This window comes from Poecile atricapillus, chromosome 4 (assembly GCF_030490865.1).
Source record: "Poecile atricapillus isolate bPoeAtr1 chromosome 4, bPoeAtr1.hap1, whole genome shotgun sequence".
Taxonomy (NCBI): domain Eukaryota; kingdom Metazoa; phylum Chordata; class Aves; order Passeriformes; family Paridae; genus Poecile; species Poecile atricapillus.
The window spans coordinates 47,098,459-47,115,868 of record NC_081252.1 but is presented as its reverse complement, the minus strand read 5'-3'; the positions used below and the strand labels follow the sequence as shown (position 1 = coordinate 47,115,868).

Below are 17,410 nucleotides of genomic sequence, written 5' to 3'. Positions count from 1 at the left end.
CACAAACCAATGCTGAGTTACAGCATTCTGAGCTACAATTCCCTCTGAGTTACAGAAGGACTAAATTTATTTCAGTAGTACCTGTATACCAACACAGGTAAAATTTTATCCTTAAAGAAAAAACATCTACTTTTGTGTCTTAAATACAATAATTTGAGAACAAAGATGATGGCTGAATATCCTCATTCCAAAAAGGATGTAGTGTGTAGGGGACACGTGTGGCATATGGAGCTGGATTTCATTTATCATCAATTACCAAGTCTGGAGTATCAAGCTCAGCTATTTATTACCTCTTGTAAGACTTCCAGCTCTTCTTCCAGCTGCTGAGTTTCTTCCTTCACTGCCATCAGATAATCAGTAACTGACTGTCGAGGATGCAGCCCCTTTTCAAAGCGGTTGTACATTCCACTCCAGAACCTGGAATTGATGGCAAGGTCAGGAATTTTCCCATTTGGTGAAGTAGCCTCATGAGACTTACATGCATGTTTGGTTTTTTTTTGCCCCAGACATATCATCCTAAATGCTCTAACCATGCTTATTCATCATTAGAGTGCATACACATAAGTTCATAGACTATTTAGAAAGGTTCATGGTTCATTTGTATTTCTTCCATCCTGGAAGTGCAACTCATAGCTGGACATAGGCAGCTCAAACTTATTCTGATACACAGTAAGAGAAAGGTGAATGTAGTTTAGATCACAACTGAGAAAGGTTCACTGAAAGGTTCACAAAATTTTCCAGGCTTTTTTTGGTATTATTTTCTTGTTCTACACTATGGGATTTAGAGCAATGGTAGCTATAAAATAGCCACGGCTAAAGACAGTTTTTCATATTCGTAGTTCTCAATTGTTCAACTTGCCATGAACTCAGCTCTGAAATTCTGTATTACTCTGGTGCTCCTCCTGCCTCACTGGCAATAGGGCCACAGGCAGGCCCTGTGTGTGACCAGTTCACCAGACAGGTTAAGTAGCCGAGCCCTGCTGTCAGCTGCAGCTGTCTGGCCAAGTAGCTGACCGGTATTTTTGGAGCACGTGCATGCTGCTTGGTGGCTTATTATTCCTAGCCCAATAGTATACTATTTAAATCACATTCCCCCTTAAGTTTATCGTCTGATAGCTCATGCTTGGAAATCTTTACGCACCCAAGTAATTAGATTAAAGTAAACAGGATTACTCATCCATTGGAGGATCTGCTGTATCGGTACTTCTTTTATAAATCCCACTATCCCAAAGAATACGATTAATGATTATTTTTAAATTGTTTTAAAGTGAATGTGACCTGGTATAGTAGACATGAAAGAATTCAATTTCTGTCATTTACGATTTTTATTGACTTTTTAACAGGTGCTGTTACTTGCAACTGCAAACAAACTGATCAGATTTACTTAAATGACAGTTTTAATGAATATCTATTTAGGTTCTCCCAAAATTTGTTAAGACTAATGGCACGATTAACTCAGAATGTTAATAATAAATTTCTAAAGTGATGGTATTTTGTTACATTTTGAAACAATAGCAGGAAAAACAGCTTCATTTTACCTAATATAACAACATAGGGAAAGTCTGGGGGTTTTTTACAAAATATTTGTTTCAGCAATGAAATCATGTGATTTCTTGAAAAGATCCTTTTTAATTTTGACACCAATCGATCCAAACTAACATCACAAAATCTTGGAATGGAAGAAGTTAAAACAACTATAAATTTAGAAACAGCAGACAAGAACAGGACTGAAAGAGGCATTTCTCAGTGGAAGAAGTGAGTAACCATGAAATTAGGACACACAACTATCAATATAGCTTTAATCTTAAGCTTCTTTTCAGACTAATACCGTGTTGTGGAATGGTACAGAGGTGTTGGCTGACTAGGGGCAGACAAGGAACAAACACATTGCATCTGAGCCTAAATTTACACTCTCTATATACTATTTCTATAAAGAAATACTTCTATGGAAAGGCATTCTGTTCTGTACTAACCCATGCTACAATTCCCAGCAGTAAGTGATACCACCTACTTGTACAAGAAGTTGCATGGAGCTATCTGTGGGTGCAGGGTCCCTTGGGTTTGACTGTGGTCTGACCTATACAAAGGATTCAGGTAATCGGAACGATTTTTCCACAAGTGAGCCCACAATGAATACGTTCGTTCTTTGATTCTGAAAAACAATACATTAAATAAAAATACATTAAAGCCTCTATTACAATTCAGGGATAGCTAAAGCTTAGATACAGCATTCTTGTCCTCTGTACTTCCAGTTTACAGTCAGCTTCCTTAACAGAATTAGACAAGTTACAAACAGAGAAACAGAAACCTATATTCCCTTGTTAGTCACTAAAAGCAAAATCTGTTCCATTTCCCATAATGCCAAAACAGCTAGAGTGAGTAGGTGGAGAGACTGGTTCTTTTGTGAGGTGGAGAGCATCATTTCCATAAAGCGAGCTTTCAGACTGATCTCTGCACCGAAGGGATCCCCACATTTAAAAGCACTCCTGCTGAGCTGCAATTTCTTAGTTAGGTCTTGGGATGTGGTGATCTGTGAAGGTTTTGATTTTAAATGGACTGTGGCACTGTGGCTGCTCTGCATTTGAGCAGTGAGAGGGACAAAATAGCAGCAGCCAGCAGTAACCAGCACCTTCCTCTCAGTGCTACTGTTGACATGATCAGGCTGCTTGGGAAAAGCAATGGATATCATCATGTATCGAGGACCCAGGGCCCCGAGGAGCAGATACAAACATCAGCACTGCCAGGAATGATGATCCTGTCTTTCTTTGGGCCTCAGGGCAAGTAGATTAATTCATAATTGCTTTGGGGTCGGACAGCAGAAGGACAGTCTGCTGACCCAGTCCTAGGGAGGGCTACCAAACAAAAAGATTGTTCTTAACAAGTACCTGAGAGAGCAGGACAAAAATGTCCTGATATGAGATCCAAAGACAGGTTAAAACACAGAGGAGCAGTATCTCTTAAACTGAGAACTTAACTAAAGTTGCTGTCATTTTATACTGGAGTTACAGGGCCAGATTGCCTTTGTCAGGGCTGCAGTAAAGGCAGGCCCACATGGCTGAAGGCACAATGCTCTTGTCAATTTTCACTAATCCCTGTCACACACACCATGGATTATGCTCCCACCAGAGCTACGCTGCAGAGGATCAACTTTTTTTGGTATTAATCTGTGTTGTCAGAAGACAGCAGGCACCCTGTGCCTTATGAAACACATACATGCAAACTGGAGAATGTCTGACCACTCAATACCACGGACCCCATGCATAAGTATGCTACTGAAGTAAAAATTTTCATACTTCAGCTCTCTTCTCTCTTTCTGGCTGTTACACAGGAAATTCCCAAACTGGCAAGAATAGATGTGATGCTGTATGTGGATGAGGAATCTTTCATTGAATTCAAAGGCACAAGGAAACTGTTCCATTAACTGCCAAACACATTCGATGAACTGATCAATTACAGGCGATATCTCCTTTGGATCTCCATCTAAATTGCCATACCTGAAACAAGACAAGATGTATCCAGTTATAACCTGAATTCCTGTAAGAAAACTGAATTTATTCTGAGGAAAACAAAGCCCTCACAGGCATTCATTTATAAAATTTCAACTATTACTATATTTTTATTTACAAAAATGATGCAAGAATCATGAAGTAGACTGGAGGCAGAATAACAAATAAAAAAGCCTCTTTTATTTGATGTCTTGTTACATTGCAGCTACAAAATGCTGGCTGCTGCATAGCCATGTTTTAATGCTATGAGTATAAATTGTACCCTGGTAACATAAGTTATCAGAACGGCTGCAATGATTTAATGACAAAAGTGTGGCTTAAGGCAGTCTCTTAATAGTAGATTAATCCCCAAAACAGAAAACTGAGCAGTTTATACTGTAGCAGGAGAGCTACAGTATAACCTCAGCAGAAAACAGGCTAAAGCTGCCCTCTCTTGGTGAAATTTCTAGGAAGTGGGAAATGTTTACATGCTACTGTGACTGTCAAGTGAACATGAAACTTTCTGTGTATAAAAATGCCTCTTGGAACCACTTGCCATGAAGAAAAGGAGGCTGAAAATAAAAAAAACCACATAGAAGTAAAATGTATTTTTTTAAGTCTACATAATAGGAAGAAGCATTTTCAATCAATTATTCTGCTTGGAGGGGCCTGAGGGATGTATATGCATTTATATGTACACATCTCAACAGTAGAATTTCATAAACATCTAAAACTGAAACTTCTATTATCATCAAAGAAAATACCGCAATATTGCACAGCAAACCAAAACTATCAGTGGTTATTGCATTTCATAATACCTTTTACCACTGATAATCATAAGCAACTGACAGTATCATATTAAATATGATAATTCCTACTGGAATTTCACAGGTTCTGTGAAGATGCACAGATTTTTCTGAGTTTTGTTGGTTTTTTAATCCATAACAAATTTATATTCAAATTAAGCAATATAATGTAATTTAACCCCAATATAAAAATTGCATTTTTAACTTTTACTGAAAATAAAAGTAAAGGCATGAAAGAAAGAAATTGAAAATGTATCCATGTTTAAATATTTTAAGCCTTCAAACATTTTCATTACATTATAGCATTTACATTGGGTCGATGTTCAAAATAACTTGTCTAAATAAATGACTTTCCACTTTGCCTGACATTTCTGAGCAGATCTTGCTGGTTTTTTTAGAACAGAGTGTAACAGGAAGAGTATATTTTATGTAATAGATAACTCACAGACATGCCTGAGATTAAGTACTGCCTTGGAAGATGTAGAAGTCCCTTTGATGAACAGAGACTTATGTGGGGGAGTCCTTGGCACTACTAGATCTGCTGGAGTCCAAAGGGATTTTGCAAGCTAAATACACACTACACATACGGACCTCTCAATGCTCATAGCAACTGCAACACCAGCACACAGGATTCCTCTTAGTAGTTCTGGAGTGCATACATAGAAATATTTCACTCTGAGTTTTCCAGGCAGCTAAATGGAAGTTGGAGAAAAGGGGGTATGCTGTTTTCCTGGGACATTCTGTTGCTGTGTTTGGAAGGCAGCAAAGAAGTAAACTGGAATGGCAGCAGATACAGACTACATAAACATATACATACAGAGAGAGGAAAACCTTAGCACTGCCTTACCTGTGGTTAAATTTGTGACCAAAGGAAACCCAGTCTTTTTCAATTAACACCTAAAATGAGAATATTGCATTGAATGTTGTAGAATGGAGCTGACATGTTGAAGCAGGCAGAAGGGTGGTGTAAACAAGCAGTACTGGAATCCCAGTTAATTCTTAGAATAAGCAAGCAAGCAAGAATGATGTAAGCAAGCAATATTAGAATCCTAAATGATTTTCAGAATTAGCAGAAAAACAAGTGATGAGCACTGCTTGCCAGCTCAGGGAACTCTTCATGGATGCAAAGAGGGTGCCAGTATTTCAGCACAACTTCAAATATCTTGTTTCATTTCTTTCTAAAATAGAACTTACAAATGTCTCAAACATCTTTTTAACATGTGACCAGTAACTCGATAACCACTTCTGAATGCTTTACTACTGCTGATTGACCTGGGAAAGGAACAGATTTTCCAATATAGCTGCTCATTGCAATCTAATGTCTAGGAAAGACACACTTCTGACACTTAAAATGTTCACTGCAAATGAATAGAAAATCTTGCTTGCACAAAATCTCTTTGGGCTGTGAGAAAGTTTCTTGGTCAAGGTTGGGAAAAAAAGATGCCAAACATAGGTGACCCACTGATCCCCACCTTGAAAAACATTTCATAGAGATATTGGGAGACTTTAACATGAACATATAGAAGCCTTCCTTCTTACTTAAAAAAACAAAACAAAACAAAGCAAGTATATTTAAGGATAGTTTATTTCCTATTAAAAACAAAGGTATTCATGTAAAGTGATACCATACTACTTCATTTACTCTGTGTGAAAGAATCCGCTTACCATGAATCCCTTCATAGTTCTGTAATATGGATCCAATAGAAGGCTTGCTACAGAGCAAACCTGGGCTGTCCTATCCCAGCCATCAGAGCAGTGAACAAGCACACTCACACCTTCCTCAGCCACAGCCTAAGGATTGAGAAAAAGTCAGAAGGTTCACAAGCAGAGAGGAAGACAATGGTGAGAGACAAACAGTGAGACGAGAGCCACATAGAGAGTATTAATTTGGGAACTGGGAAAGCTCATTCGTTTTTTACTGCAACACAGAGCTCTTAAATAGTGTTATTCATCTCATTTGAGAATCAGTGTTATTCCTCTAATTTCAAAAGTTTTAATTCACCCCAGGTGATACAATACGGTGGTTGAGAATTACCAGTTAAGCTCCACTACAGGAAGGCATGGGATTAATTTCAGTTAAAATACATCAATCTGTCAGAGCAGACAACAACCTACAGCAGATTCAGATGCTCCAGCACATCTCATGACACTTACATGCCACTAAAAGAATAGTCATACTGGCCATATGGCTCTTAATTTTTCCTCTTGATGGTAAAGTCATTAAGGGCGGTGTCTGCTTCTGATGCCATCCCTAGCCTGGGCATTACTGCACTATTACTGCAGTACACTGCATTGCACTGATGACATGCTGTAAAGGCTTGAGGGGAAACCTGTGGAGGTGGGAAACTTCCACATCTAATAAGCAAGATCTTATCAGTACCTTTAATGTAATTAAAGGTTACAGGGAGAGAGGATTCAATTTTATACATAAACACATAAAGAAGAAATTGTACTGAGTTCTCCAGAGTCTGGTGGTGTATTACTTTTAGAATTTGAGGGGTTTTGGTTGTTTTTTTTTAATTCTAAGGGTTTTGGCCTTTGTCATTTTTAAAGAGAATTAAATTTAGGAAGTAGAAAATAAAGTAGGTTAGGGAAAATACTGTTAGAAAAAAACCAAAACATTTAAGTTAATTTTGGGCTTAATAGGGAATGAGGAATAATAAATTATCTATTTTTATCTCAAGAGACAAATAAACTCTACCAAAATAGAACCCCTGTGGGCAGAAGACCAAGAGCTGAGAACTGAGAACAGAAATAAATAAGAATGGGTCAAAATGCATGTCTGAGAAGGCACTAGGCTAGCAAGCATATGCACAAAGGATAATAAGACTAGCAAAGCTAATGTAAACGACTTTATTTCTGTCAGCTAATGAAAAGTAGTATGGCTGGGAGTAATAACACATGTATTTATTGCACAGTTGCTGTTCAGGTAAGAAACTACAGTTGCCTACTGAGAAGGAAGAAGCAACGCAAGAGAAACAAGCAGTTAGTGAGGACAGAAACCCATGAAGTTTTATCTGTGTAGTTGTGTGCAGTAGGTCACATGAATAAAATTGCCAATAAAGAAATTGTAATCTCATAAATAAGAATTGAAGCAGTAAAAGGCAGAGCACAAGGTAGGGGGCAACAAAATTAAAGCTTCTGCTGACAGATGACAAATGTCTACATTACTTTTGGGAGGGAGTAGGGGTAATAATTTCTTATTAAAGCCAAAACTGTTTTCTGGAAGAGTTCTCAAGTATATAAAAATAGAAGCTGCTAGAGAGTTTGGCCATGGTAATACAAGGGAACTGGTTCAAGAGGTGAATTTGGCTGGTTGCCTGATAACTCAGAGGAAATAACACAGTAGCTATATATTATGTATAATGTAATTCTTATACATTATATATAGCTATAGGTATATATTACAACTACCACTTCCACAAAGATGTCCAGAAACCAGTGAAGGAGGGAGGGCAAATAGGGAAAGAAACAGTAACAATCACTGTTGGCGAGTAAAGTAAGGACATTCAAAAGTCTGACATAACAAGACACAGGCTACTATAGGCTTCAGTGCAAAAGAGCACAAGCTTTGGTTTACTATTTTAGAAAAATAGTGTTGACACACCACCACCTAAGAATCATCTCTCCTCATACACAAAGTATTGCAAGATGAGCTTTCTTCAGATACAACATCACTGAAGAGATAACAGAAGTTACCCATAAGTAGAGAATGTGGTCCTCATTTTCTGTATCTGGTTACTTCAAGTTTTGTTCTCATTTTACACACTTTACCTTCGCAATAAAAATGCCAGCATCCATAATGGCTTTGATGTGCTTCAGCCAGCCAGAATTTTCTAGGCCCCACAGAAAGTCACTCATTGAAGGTGATTTCAGCTCACAAACTGCAAAATAAGATAAATTTTAAATTTATAGTAATTAGAGTCCCTTAAGCTTCATTGACTGTTCAGCCTTGGAGTTACCTCTTCTTCAGATATCCGCTGTGCAAAATATGCATCTTCTGAAAAGAAGAACTACTTCACAGTCAAACATAACCTTTGAGAAACACATATAGTTAAGAAATGGGTCTAGGTCAAATTTCACCCAATATGTTGATTTAATTTAAAAAGAGAAGCTGTCATAAAGCCTATTGCAAACAAATCTAAATCCATCCTTCTGTGAAGCACGTATTATCCAAGATTGTGTTTGGAGTGAAGTTTTCAGACCCCTGGGAGGAGCTCATACATTTAATGATGAAGGCTTGGGAACGGAAAGCATTTGATTTCTGCTGCTGGACAGGCAGACAAACATCTAAATAGTGCCACTGCCTCCCACTCCCAGTATCACCACAGATGATGGCAGATGAGTTAAAGTTGCTCACTCCACAGTTCTCCATCCCTGAATTAAACCTTATTAAAGTTTCACTTGGAGTCAAAAAGTATTCTGATGGTGAGGACAAGACATAATACATCAAGGAAAATATTTTCCTGAAAATCTTCCAGGCTCTATGCCACATTTGAAGAAAAAAGTAATAATCTCTTGGTTTTTACTCTACGTTTCTATTCTGCTGTATCCAAGTGTCTGTTATTTAATATTAAAGAGTTTGTGGCATCAGAAGAAAAAAAAAACAATCAGAATCAAAATCAGGTATCTCAATCCAGATGAACAAATACTCAATTAAATTTGGTACAATTTTCAACAGTGAGATACTAAATTCACCCCATAAATAGACTACATCTTTATTTTGATCCATGTAGAGTTATACTGTCTTTTAAGGAAAATATATTAGCCAGTGAAATTAATTTTCAGAGTACAGTGAAAAACATAATGGCTTTTACTGAGTTAATGTATGATCTGTCAATTACTAATGTCTTACTAGGTCTCTTGCAGTCTGAAAATCTTAAAAGACTCCGTTATTTTTGGCTATTATGGCCCCTGGCATAGCTTTATTTTCCTTCAGTGTAATTGAAATTTAATTTTACAAGGTAAAGTCAGAATTTTTACCATATCTGTACAATCTGACTGTCCTAACTCCATTTAGCTTAGAAGCAAAATGGCCTAATGTGTCTGTATGAATGCAATGTTTATATGTAAGGCCCCTTCCAGATGGTTATTTTTAAAGTAATTTTTGCAGGATATTTATAAAGATGCAGAGATAGCAGCACTGAAAGCAAACAGCTTTTCACATGATTAATGCTCCTGTGCAGATGGAAACATGACCAATTAGTGGCTGAATTCTGGCTGAAGCTGCTGTCTCTGTTTACAAAAGCCCAAGGTAAGGCTGAAAAAGTGCTTTGCTCATTCCCACTCCCAAATTGGAGTCAATATTTACTGACCACTTCACTGAGCAAAGTTCATACTGTCCTAAATGCATACACTGTATATTTCACATGACTTTGGCAACTGATCTGGACATTAATACTGAGTTCAATTATGAACTCAATTATGAGGCTTATTCTGAGCGGGAAAGGCATTTCCATCTCATCAGAAAAGGTACCAAAATCCTTGAGAAATATGGCCTGCTCCATGAACAGTGTATGCACAGGAAAATCAAGAGCCAACGGGCAGAGCTCTGATTATTCCAGCAATGTGCCCATGTCTCAGGATGGGAGGAAGAAACAGGACATGAGTTGGAAAGTGGCTCTTCCACCAGAAAATGCTGGACTAGTCCCCCCATTTCTGGCAGGACAGCCATAAGTAGAGGAAGGAAGAGTTACTGTGGGCCAAACCCACAGGTTTTCTTACTGGCTGATCTGTCACAGAAGTCCAAGGATCAGAGGGCTGCTCCTACATCAGCAAGTGCTGCTCCTGCTATGAGGGGAGGAGAAGCTCATATTTGCTGTTTAAATACAGAGAGGGAGCATGTGAGGCCATCAGCTCAGTGTGCAACACGCAGGAGTCAGCTCTCAGCTGGCCCCTGGATGTGCAGCACAGCCCACCCCACTCCAAATGCCAACAGCACCCTCAGGCAGACCTTGGATCTTTATCAAGAAAAGTCACTGTGTAATGTCCTTCTAATGTTAAAAATTATTTCAAGGAGGTTTGTGCACAGAATCAGAATTATCTCAAGGTTCTTCACATAGACCCATCTATAAATGGAGAAAAATAAAGATCCACATATCCTAAAGGCAGTAAAGGAAAATATTTTTTATCTCTGAAAGGAAATTCCATCATGCTGAAATGCATTTTACTTCCACAGCACAGTCAAATCTCAACATTTTTTGCATATTCTGAAAAATCTTATTCTAAAAATTTCATCATTTTGTAATGCTGGTATAATTTGCCAAAAATCAATATTATACCAGGGTAAATATACATTAAAATAAGATAAAACAGCTTGAAATAAATTCAGTAAAATCACAAAGCTGTAACAATTTTTTACCTACTCAAATAAAATACTGATATTTTTCTAAGTATAAATTTATTTCCTCAGATTTTTCCCAGAAAATAATTGAAATGAATACATTCCTAATGTAAGTGCATTTTCTAATGGAAAACTGAATAATACATTTTTTCAAATTTTCTCAGCATTGGAAGTTATGTAAAATTGTATATTGAAAATAATCTGCAGTCTGGCATGTGAAGATCCTTTGCTCTTCACTTCTGCTTAGCACCAGTAAATTGAATTAAACTTGCCTTGCATTTTAGCAACACATCTGTCCAACTATATCTTGATGTCCTCTTTTCCTGCTGTATACTTCCAAGCAACAGTACAGCTCACATTTAACTAAAATCAGTTTTCATCAGCCTCATTTGTCTTTTCAAAGGTTTTTATGCCCCTTACAAAATCCTAAACAACAACAGATCATGAGCAGCAGACACATTCTGTGAAGAGTAGTGATGTTTTACTTAAGATTCACAGAGGTACAGTGATATTGCTATCCTATTTATGTATTCTTTTAATTATTTATATATTTTATATTGATATTGATAATACATCAATAATTGCTAATTATTGATATACTATCGAGATACTCATTGATAAAAATTTAAAGCCATATTAAATGTGTGTTACCATCATTTTTGACAGCCTTTTTGGTTCTAGGTCTCTGTATCCTCAAGTCAGGTAAAAGGTCACCAGAAAAACAGAGGAAAAGACACATACAGATGGAAAAACTACACAGCATCTTACATAAGGAAAGTCCTAGTACACTAAAAGTCATAAGATTTTTCTTTTAAAAATTTCTTAACTTCTCTGATTTCTATCTAATCTTATCAGTCAAGTTGCTACATGAGAGATTTCAACACAGCAAATATAAAACCCAGTAAAAAAGCAGATGTTTTAACCATATGGTTTATTCGAAAATAGATGCTAAGAATTTGTGCCCACCAAGCAGCCTGAAGGTTTGAACACATTAGAAATTACCTTGTTACATGCAAGTTTGGGCCATGGGCTGGTCTTGTGAACTTTTGGCTCAAAAATTATACACAGCATTTCCCATGCAGCCTGACCAGTTGTTTACAATTTTAACTTTGATAGTCTTGAGTTGAACAAATAAAGGGACCTGTTTACTCACCCAGCCTCTCTCCTAGCCAAACAAGAATTCCTATTGAACAAAATATCCTTCTCTTTTCCCACCTGAGACCCTTAGACAAAGAAAACTCTCATGAAGAGAGGGGATGTTTTACCTCCATCACATTTTAATGCTGGTTTCCATAAAATGCTCTAATTTGAAAATAGAGCATGACTTCCCTCTCATGGAAAATTTAAGCCTTTCTTAGATTTCAAATTTACTTTTTCATGCACTCGATGGGAGACAGATGAAGAGTAAAAGCACATGGGCAGAGCATGAAATCAAGAGTAAGATAGATAAACTGATCTGGGAGGTGATGGAAGTTGTTGATGTACATGAAGTAAATATGGAGACATGGTGGAGTGAGCACTATTTCCTATTTGCTTGCTAAAATTCAACAAGCCATTGAGGGCCAAGGATGGCTTATTTATCCTTCCTCTTCTCCCAGATGACCTCTAAACAGTTATGTACTGCAAATATGAAATGGCAGAACAGCTTTGCTGGTTTATATACTGCTAAGTATTTATAAGGCAATTGTTATTACTTTCCATAGGATATTGAAGGTGAAGAATTGTTACACCCATTGACTGTGAATTTCATTACGTGACCTGATGTGATATGTTCTTTACAGGGCATGACTAAATTTCTGTTAAAATTCACAGTCTAAAATGCTTGATTACCTTATAGGAAAACCACACCATAGTTTTTCTGAGTTTTAAAAAAAAAAAACAATCTGTATTTTCCACTAGTCAGCTATAAGGGATTTTTTTTTCATTTCGCCATCAAAATGTAAATTTAAAATAAATACATAGTAGCAGTAAGGTGCATGGAATTAAAATTAATTTTATCATTAAATGATATCTGGATTTCAGCCAGGAAACAAGGTGTTTTCACAATTAAGAAATCACCAACCAGTATTTGCCATTCTGCTCCATTGCACAAGTCCCATTAGCCAGCAGGCAGCTGCATGCAGCTGCAACAGGTAAAGATTATTTTTCATACTCCTTTTCACTGCTGCTGATTTCAGAGCAATTGTTCTGATTTCTTTGACAGAAGAATCAATTATTTCCTCTAGTTTCCAATGAAGAGGAATATTACCTTCAAGCATCTTCTGCAGACTATTTCTCATAACATGGATGTTCTCAATGCCTATGAATTGAAACTTGATGTTGGAGTAGTTGTCTTCATTTTCGTATCCCTTCCCTGCCGCTCTGTTTGCCATTGCGTTGAGCTGAAACAGATAGGGAAAATTGGATGAAAACCAGTAGCAGAACCTTTTCAAAACAAACCTTGTGGACTATAGCAATAAATCAGAGGGGTTTAAGTCAGGCACAAATAGGGAGCATTTGTCACAGTGTCAACACAAGGCGCTATGAATTGGGGATCTGTTAACAGGGCACTGGGCTGCTGACTCTGATATCCCTCTTTCACACACCTCGAGAGAAACTTCATTAGTGAGGTTAAGCACACAACCCCCACATCTTAGGCAGGATTCCCCAGCAAGAGCATAAAGGTTTTGATTTTAAAGGGCTGCTTTGATTTTATACTGGATCAGCATTATGTTTACTGGCGGAATGTACCCAGGAGATGGCAGTGTCTCATCTGCCGTGCCGCTGGCTCATAGCATGTGCAAGCTGTAGTGCTGCCCATGTTACTGTATCTTATTGCTCAAATCATCCAAAAGCTGATACAGCTTACTTCTATGAAGCTTGCAATAATGAAGCTGGAGTAGTTTTTCCTAATTTTATACTAACTTGGCTCTTGTGATGTGAGACTACAAAATATTTGAATTGACAACATTACCGCAAATACTTTCATCTGCAATGCACTGCTATCAAAGGAGTTGCTGTGCTCCAGCAAAAATACTTTCAATTCTAAGTTTTGTCTTCAAATCTGTTACTTGTTTCCTGGCATGGGAAAGTTTCTTTAGTTCAGTTTTCTCAAGCACAAAATTAAGGGTGGGGTTAATGTTTATATTCCCCCCCTTTCAGAACCCTTGGGTGGGAAGGAAAACTGTTTGCCAAGCTCCTTATGCCAAATTTTGATTTTTGGGCTGAAAACTAGAAATGGTAAAAAATAATTAAGTAATTTTTCTTTTATAAGTCTTTTAAACTAAATTATTCTTTTATCAAGTACCTATCTACTTTTATTTCTAAATTTCCTACAGAAAAATCTCACTGTGCAATGGAAAGAAATTTTATTTTTTCATAAAGTCAACACTTTTGTGTGAAATTTATGCTCTAGGGCTGAGGGACCTTCAAACTTCCCAAGAAATATGAAGGCTCTGAGAGTGACGAAGCAGCTCAAGTGGCAGAACCTCCATGCCTCCAAGCACAACTCACAGCTTCTGCTCAGGAAAGATTTAAGAAATAAATAATGACGGATGTAGACTTCATGAGGCATCCATTGGACAAAAACTGACTCATCTTCATTTCAGTGAGAGCCAATGCTCATGAAAAAGCAAAAGAAGTCTCTCTTATGCATTGCCTAGGGCACAAGAGGCTATGCAGATAACTCTGTCTCCAGTTTATTTCCCAATAGTGCAGGCAGTACTATTGATTCACTGATTCTGTGGTCACATCTGAAACTCACAATAATATATTTTAGTGCTGAGCTAATGGCATCATGGGATATACAAGAATGTCTCTTTTTCTGACCTCTTCCACCCCAAACACACATACTCCCAATATTCAGTTTTAATTTGGAGCCCATACACACAACTGGGGACTGACTGTCTGATGCCATCTTCCCTCCAACCAAGGTGAACAAGCTCAGCTTTTGTATGTTATATGTCAAAATAGGTTTCCAAGGACCAAACCTGGTATCTTAACTTTCAAAGGAAATTGCTAAAAAGTTACATTTGTGGACCACCATTAGGAATTGAAACATTGCATGAATTTTGTGATGCAACAGAAGGAACCACACTCTGGATAGGAACCTGGGAAAATCACCAACATTTTTGATTTATAAGAATCTTGGGCAAAATTTCTTTTAACTTGTAGTATGCAATTTGGGAAAGAGCACAAACAAGACGCTCCATTCTTGTCTATCAACCAGCAGACTACTGATATTTTGACTATCAACGGACAACAAAAAAAAAAGATACAGCCTGTGAACAGCATGTCAACTAAGGACAGAGTTCTCTGTGTGACTTGCTACAAAGATATAAATTATCTACTGAATCCTAATCTTTCTCTTTTGAAGTTGACATCAGTGTTCTTGTATAAACAAAAAGAGGCAGTCTCTCTCTGCAGTAGCCTATAGCTTCAGAAAGAAAGATCTGTACACATGAGTCTCAGCCACCACAAACCTCTGAAACTTCAATGAAAAACATCTATCCTCTAACTAACCTAGTACTCAGCACATAAATACCATTATGTGGTATTGTTCCTGCTTGTTCCTGCAGCAGAGCAATTTTATCACAAATATCCTTTCTTAAAGGGCAATCTGAAATAGTACTCTTTGAAAGTAAATAAATACAAGGTTAATTTTTCAAGGCTTTCTTACACTCATTTATTTTAAATACTGTCAGTTCCCAAACTTTGCAGCTGCCACAATATTTACTAACAAGTTTTCCACATCATCTACCAAAATTCCATCTGTTGTTCTTAAAGTAGTTGTTGTGAAGCAATCTAAATTGTGCTTGTTCCTGATTAATCTCAGTGAATATGAGGATATAGCCTGTAAAGGTAAAATACCCCACTTGCAAGATTTCCTGGCATTTTCTTTAATCTGGAAGATAACCAAGTCAAGTCTTGTTATAAAGATTATAGAACTAATGTGTTTTAGTCATAAACAGTAAGTCTACATTAGCTTCTTTTGTGATTACACAGAGGAATGACAGTGGCTTAAGTAAAGTTGCATGTGATCATCCTGATATATCCAAATGAAGAGGAAACAAAGCTTTCTTCCACAGACAAACCTTTTGTTTTGAAAATTATCAAGCACAATGAGGCAAGAGCCCTTGGGAATGTTGAACTGAAGGATCCATCAACATTCATGATCTTTGCAAGAACCTGGTTCTTATGAGAAATGAGGCAAATAGTTTTTTAGCCACCTATGGGAAGCCTTCTACCAGACTTGATATCTTCTCTCTACATTTGTTAAACTTTCCCTGAGAAATGCAAGGAACTGCTTCCACTGACATCTATCCATTGTTATATGCTCTACATTTATAAATGTATTATCAGGTGCAAAATTGTAACAAATTTGGCATCTGGGATCACAGGAGCTTTGTAGATCTGTCCATTTTTGCTGCACAGAGAGAAGTAGGAATCTGGTATAAAAATTACATCAAAACCTTTTATCACAAAACAGTTAAGTGGAAACAGTCTTCAGTTCCTGACTGGCTCCTGAAGAAGCCAGCATTGCTGGAAATATGCTGGCAATCATTGTTGAATGAGCCTAATTCAGTCTCTCCACACCCTCCACAAAGTATGGGCTTTTTTCACTGCACACAGAAGTCTCAAAGTAATTTGCCAGAAAAAAATTAAAGGATGGCTCCTTTCTGTTACTATCTAGTAAACATTATTAATAGCCAGGTCAATAAGTCATTAGCAATAAATCCTATTTAAGGCAGTCAAAGACTGCCTTAAATGAGGAAGAGTACTAATACCATCAGACAGAAAACAAGCTGTAACTATTACTACACATAAAATCTGTAAACAAGGTTTATTTAGGCAGCTAGATCTGTACTTCATCTCTAATGCCCATATGAACACAACGGTACCAATCCTTTCCTAGTGCTCATCACAATTCACTTGCTTCAGGACCACAAGTAAGCTGGTAGCATCCTCGTCTTCCCAACAAAAAAGGGGAACTGAAGGTCAAAGTAGTTACCAGATTACACAGCCCTTGGTGTGACTTGGGTCATTGAGACTTGCCAAGGCCTTCATATTCTGGCTACGGCCTCCCATTAGAGCTGTGAGCACTCCCAGCACCTTCCCACCAATGTCCATGCCTTCAGTCACCAACCATGCATCTGCTCCAGCTCTGCCAGGTTTGCCCTTCCTCACTCCATTTCTCATGTTTCTCAGTTTCACCCACCTTGCCCTTTCAGACCCTGTCTTCTGATCTCAGGATAATGAAACAGATTCCTTGTTCATTTCCCTCAAACATTTATTCTCATTTTTCCTTTTCCCATGCTATAGCTAATCCTGTACCTACAAGAGATTTTGTGGAGCTTTGCCTCTTTAGTTTCTTTTCTTCAGAGGCTTTGATAACTTCAAGAGGAAAATTGCTGATGGTATAAGAAAGAACATATCCCTACTCTCACCTTCAGACACTGTAGTCTATCTATTCTTTATCATCTTGAGCTGTTTCCTTGCATGAAAACTTGGACACGATGTTTTTTTAACTTCCAACCTTTTCTAGGTCATTATTGAGTTTCTATATTTCTCCATAGCATATTTTTTTCTAAAGATTTTATCTTGGCCAGAGGTTTTTAATCAGTTATAGATATGGCATCTGATGTCACTATTTATCATATTTCAGATTGTCTCTTAAAACCACCAAAGACATTCTGCTACTGGAGATATTTAAAGGTCTCGTCCTTTTCTGTGATCTCAGTAACTTGCCTTGTGCAGAGGTCATTGGAATTTTCTCACTTCCAGGAGAAATCATGCAT

The 17,410-nt window shown here is 37.5% G+C and overlaps 1 protein-coding gene across 1 annotated transcript in view; it reads right to left on the bottom strand.

Annotated features, from left to right (window-relative positions):
* Window positions 1-17,410, bottom strand: part of MTMR7 (myotubularin related protein 7) — a 39,947-nt gene that overhangs the window by 521 nt on the left and 22,016 nt on the right. Inside the window, exons 7-13 of the mRNA XM_058837509.1 lie at window positions 12,883-13,015; window positions 8,066-8,175; window positions 5,957-6,082; window positions 5,139-5,188; window positions 3,294-3,494; window positions 2,012-2,152; window positions 291-417 (exon numbers count right to left, since the gene is read on the bottom strand). Of these exons, the coding sequence (XP_058693492.1) occupies window positions 291-417; window positions 2,012-2,152; window positions 3,294-3,494; window positions 5,139-5,188; window positions 5,957-6,082; window positions 8,066-8,175; window positions 12,883-13,015 (888 nt within the window). The remainder of the gene's footprint in view (window positions 1-290; window positions 418-2,011; window positions 2,153-3,293; window positions 3,495-5,138; window positions 5,189-5,956; window positions 6,083-8,065; window positions 8,176-12,882; window positions 13,016-17,410) is intronic.